This window comes from Acipenser ruthenus, unplaced genomic scaffold (assembly GCF_902713425.1).
Source record: "Acipenser ruthenus unplaced genomic scaffold, fAciRut3.2 maternal haplotype, whole genome shotgun sequence".
In the NCBI taxonomy this organism is placed as follows: Eukaryota; Metazoa; Chordata; class Actinopteri; order Acipenseriformes; family Acipenseridae; genus Acipenser; species Acipenser ruthenus.
The window spans coordinates 10,001-15,051 of NW_026708592.1; the positions used below are offsets into that span (position 1 = coordinate 10,001).

At 51.5% G+C, this 5,051-nt stretch overlaps 1 protein-coding gene across 1 annotated transcript in view; it reads left to right on the top strand.

Annotated features, from left to right (window-relative positions):
• Positions 1–4,623, top strand: part of LOC131734614 (transmembrane protein 132A-like) — a gene marked incomplete at its 5' end in the record, with an annotated part of 14,558 nt that extends 9,935 nt beyond the window's left edge. Inside the window, 4 exons of the mRNA XM_059021411.1 lie at positions 783–985; positions 1,481–1,706; positions 2,249–2,440; positions 2,847–4,623. Coding sequence (XP_058877394.1) covers positions 783–985; positions 1,481–1,706; positions 2,249–2,440; positions 2,847–3,962 — 1,737 coding nt within the window. The remainder of the gene's footprint in view (positions 1–782; positions 986–1,480; positions 1,707–2,248; positions 2,441–2,846) is intronic.
• Between the last annotated feature and the right edge of the window lie 428 nt (positions 4,624–5,051).

Below are 5,051 nucleotides of genomic sequence, written 5' to 3' on the forward strand. Positions count from 1 at the left end.
GAAGCAGACCCAGAGACGAGAATAGTGTATATATATTTTAAGCATGTTTTGTGCTGATTTTATTAGTTAACACAAACGTAGTTTTTCGGTGTGCCTCTCCTCTTCAGCCACACAGAAGCTGCAGGGTTTCCAACCCTTTGATGCAGGGCTACACCAACGGGAGACAGGTGTACCGCTTCCTGGCTTGCTCCCGTGGCATTCTGGGAGATGTAGTCCTTTTTTTTATATCCCCTCCTGGACTACATCTCTATCTGCAGTGTTTAGAAAAAAATTAAAAAGCTAACCGCATTGACCTGTGAACCACGTTTCAAGAAATGATAAAAACGTTTTTTAAAAGCAAAATCGAGGACCGTTCTGATGCATATTATAATTTCTTAGCGGTCAAGTCTGAAAGAGATTTTTTCTCGTGGCAGGCTGTGTTGACAGTCCTGTTTTTTTCTATTCCCCTGCTGTGTGTTTAGTGAGGTTATTGGAGCCTCTCTCTGAGGTCGGCAGGCTGTGTTGACAGTCCTGTTTGTTTCTGTACCCCTGCTGTGTGTTTAGTGAGGTTATTGGAGCCTCTCTCTGAGGTCGGCAGGCTGTGTTGACAGTCCTGTTTGTTTCTATTCCCCTGCTGTGTGTTTAGTGAGGTTATTGGAGCCTCTCTCTGAGGTCGGCAGGCTGTGTTGACGGTCCTGTTTGTGTCCGTTCCCCTGCTGTGTGTTTAGCGTGGTTATTGGAGCCTCTCTCTGAGGTCAGCAGGCTGTGTTGACGGTCCGGTTTGTGTGTGTTTTGCCCCGCAGGTCTCGTCGGACTGCTCCTCGGTGTTCGTGGACGGGTTCGAGTCCTCTCAGGGGGGGCTGGGGGTGCGGGTGGAGTTCCAGCTCGAGTCACTCGCTGGCGCCCTCCTGCTGTCGGTCTGGGTGCCGCGGCTCCCTCTCACCCTGCAGCTGTCGGACGCGCAGCTGAGCCAAATCAGGGGCTGGAGAGTCCACAGCAACACTGAGTGAGTGAGAGAGAGACTGACTGTGTGTGTGTGTGTGTGTGTGTGTGTGTGTGTCGGACACGCAGCTGAGCCAAATCAGGGGCTGGAGAGCCCACAGCAACACTGAGTGAGAGACTGTGTGTCTATCTATGTCTCTGGCTGTATCTGTCTGTCCTTTATGTGGACAATGGCAAGGTCCCAGTAATGTTATAACTTATTTAAATAAATAAAATCTTTCTCTTCTCCCTCTCCTCTTGCTTCTCTCCTCTCCTGCTTTCCTCTCTCTCTCCTTGCTCCTCTTGCCTCTCCTCCTCTCTCTCTTCTCTCTCCTCTCCTTCTCTCTCCTCTCTCCTCTCTCCTCTCTCTCCTCTTCTCTCTCCTCCTCTCCTTCTCTCTTGCTTCTCTCCTTCTTTCCTCTCTCCCCTTGTTCCTCTCTCTCCTCTCTCCTCTCGCTCCTCTCTCCTCTTGCTCCTCTCTCCCTCTTTCTCTCTCTCTCTCTCTCTCCCTCCTCTCTAGTTGTTCTCCTCAGTATCAGAGGTCCACAGTTCAGGTTCTAGCCCAGTTTGCGGCCATCCCATTGGACCCCGAGGGTCAGCTGACCTTCATGCTGGGCTCTCCTGATTGGTTCGTCGACGTCACAGAGCTGGTCCGGGATTGGCTGAGGACTACCGAGCCGCGCATAGCGACGCTGAGCCCAGAGGGCATCCTGATTGGACGAGAGCCGGGCGTGACATCACTGCAGGTATCGGAGTTTGTGATTGGCTTAATGAATGTTTTCTCTGCTAACTTGACTTTCTTTCTCGGTCTCTTCTGGTTTGGAGTTTCTGATCCAGTGAAGTTCTGGATGACGAAGGCATTAAAACGTTTCTCTGCTAACTTGACTTTCTCTCTCAGTCTCTTCTGGTTTGGAGTTTCTGATCCAGTGAAGTTCTGGATGATGAAGGCATTAAAACGTTTCTCTGCTAACTTGACTTTCTCTCTCGGTCTCTTCTGGTTTGGAGTTTCTGATCCAGTGAAGTTCTGGATGACGAAGGCATTAAAACGTTTCTCTGCTAACTTGACTTTCTCTCTCAGTCTCTTCTGGTTTGGAGTTTCTGATCCAGTGAAGTTCTGGATGACGAAGGCATTAAAACGTTTCTCTGCTAACTTGACTTTCTCTCTCGGTCTCTTCTAGTTGAGTTTCTATATTAAGTAGTCCCTTTATATTCTCTCTCTCTCTCTGTCTCTCTCTCTCTCTCTCTCTCTCTCTCTCTCTCTCTCTCTCTCTCTCTCTCTCTCTCTCAGGTAGTCTCGTCTCTCTGGGACACTGTTATAGGTCAGAGGGAGGTCACAGTGTCCAGTGATAAAGTGACCCTTGGTGACCTTTCGGTCCAGCTGATTTCGGGACTGACCCTGTCAATCAAACCCAGCGCCGGCCTCCACGGTGTCGTCACGGCAACGGCCAGCGCACAGCAACAGCTGCACACCTACAGACAGGTAAGAGAGACTCTAAACTCGATTTCCACTTGAAGTCTTTCTCAGCGTCTTCAGTGTAAATTCAACGGCAAACGTTTCCACTAGAAGTCTTTCTCAGCGTCTTCAGTGTAAATTCAACGGCAAACGTTTCCACTAGAAGTCTTTCTCGGCGTCTCAGTGTAAATTCAATGGCAAACGTTTCCTCTAGAAGTCTTTCTCAGCGTCTTCAGTGTAAATTCAATGGCAAACGTTTCCACTAGAAGTCTTTCTCAGCGTCTTCAGTGTAAATTCAATGGCAAACGTTTCCACTAGAAGTCTTTCTCAGCGTCTTCAGTGTAAATTCAATGGCAAACGTTTCCACTAGAAGTCTCTCTCAGCATCTTCAGTGTAAAACTAACCCATTGCAACTCCCTCTTCTCTCCACTAGGAGGCAGTCCTCAGTATCTGGCTCCAGTTCAGCGACGACACCACCGTCCCTCTGGAGACCTTTGACCCCGGCACCTACTCGCTCCGCCTCCTCTCGCTGGCAGAGGGCGTGGTCACCTTGGAGACGGTCGCCACGGAAACCGACCGCAGCGACGGGGGCAAACCGCTCCCCTTGGTGGTCGCCAGGGGCGACGGGGGCGGGCCTCTGATCAGGGCGGAGCTCAGCGACACGGGCTGCCACAGGCTGAAGAAACAGCAGCAGCAGCCAATCAGAAAGAAGACCGGGGTCCTGGCGGGGGGGTCGGGCTGGGTCCGAGTGAACTTTGACCTCCGGAGAAGAGGGGAAGGGGACAGCGGGGAGGGGGAGGACTATTTCGGGGAGAGGAGGAAGGTTTGGAGAGGGGAGAGGAGGCAGGAGGAGGAGGAGGAGGGAGAGGAGGACTCGCTTGGAGACCAGAGGAAGGTTTTGAGAGAGGAAGGGGCGTCCGTCGACGAAGCCTCCAGCGAAGACCAGCCGGGTTTCTTGGAGTGGGAGCCGACGGGAGGGCGGGGCGCCCCGGGGGGGCGGAGGCTGACGGAGCTGGAGATCGGGATGTACGCTCTGCTGGCCGCGTTCTGCCTCGCCATCCTGGCCTTCCTGGCGAACTGCGTGCTGCTCATCCTGAAGTCCCGGCGCAAAGGCGGCGCGGGGGGAGGAGGAGAGGATTCGGGGAAGAGCCGCCACAACTGGCTGTGGCTCGGCACGGACCTGGAGGAGCTGGGCAGGCAGGCGGACCTCGCCGCCAATCTCTCCCAGCGGAGGAAAGAGCGGGGCGGGTCGGAGGGACCCTACCCCACCGCGGAGCCCGGGCCGGGGGTCGCACACGCGAGCGGCACGCGGCTCGTCTTCCCCAGCGCGGCGCACGACGACCACGTTACTCCCGAAGTGGAGGAGCTGGCTTCCCAGGAGCCTCTGGGTGCTGGCGGGAGGGTGCGGTTCGCTCCTCGGGAGGATCCTGCCCTCGCGGCTTCGGAGGAGGACGTGGAGTGGCTGTGCCGGGACATGGGGCTGAGCCGGCGATCCGAGATGGAGAGTTACATGGAGGGAATCCGACGGGACTCGGAGCGGGACTCGTGACGGAGCCTCGCGTCTTCTGCACACTCGCCCTCCTCCTTTTTTCCTTTTTGTGAAGTTTGCAATCGTTCTGAACACGTCTGGCTGCTCACCTAAAGAAAGACAGGGAAAGGGGGGGGTCTATATAATGCAGGGGGGGTCAAACTCCAGTCCTGGGGGGCCACGGGGGCATCTGGTTTTCATTCCACCTTAAGCTCTCAATCTAATTATTTGTCCAATTGGATGTATTTCATGTTTTTTTCAAGTCATTTCACAGTTGATGGTTTTTAAAAATGCATTTCAAGGTACACAACCTCCAAAATGTTTCGAGACCTGGAGAGAAGTGTTAAATCTGTCCGGTTAATCAGATCATCAGACCAGTGGAGTAATTGAGAGCTCAGAGGGGGGTGAACGAAAGTCGGGAGACGCTGTGGCCCCCCAGGAGCGGCGTTTGACCACCCCCCCCCCCCGGATATAAGCAAGACGATTCAAGCGAACGTTATAGGAAGTCATATTCAACATATTTCATATTTTTACTCTTGGTAGAAAAAACTGAAACGTGTGTATTTAAGTTTCCTTATTTAGAGAAAAGGCTTCACGTTGATAGTTTAGTTTTGTAAATATTCATGGTTTTTTTAAAAAAAAATGTGTTTTTATTGTTTGTGATTAAAGATGAATTAGGAGACTGGTGGTGTTTTTTATAATTTATTTTTCAGTAAAGTTCTGCTTGGCATACATAAACGTTTCTGTAATTTAGAATATTGTGTTCAGTTGTGGTCACCTCGTTACAAAAAGGATATTGCTGCTCTAGAAAGAGTGCAAAGAAGAGCAACCAGAATTATCCCGGGTTTAAAAGGCATGTCGTATGCAGACAGGCTAAAAGAATTGAATCTGTTCAGTCTTGAACAAAGAAGACTACGCGGTGATCTGATTCAAACATTCAAAATCCTAAAAGGTGTAGACAGTGTCGACCCAGGGGACCTGAAAAAAGAAACAAGGACCAGGGGAATGGAGATTAGATAAAGGGGCATTCAGAACAGAAAATAGGAGGCACTTTTTTTACACAGAGAATTGTGAGGGTCTGGAACCAACTCCCCAGTAATGTTGTTGAAG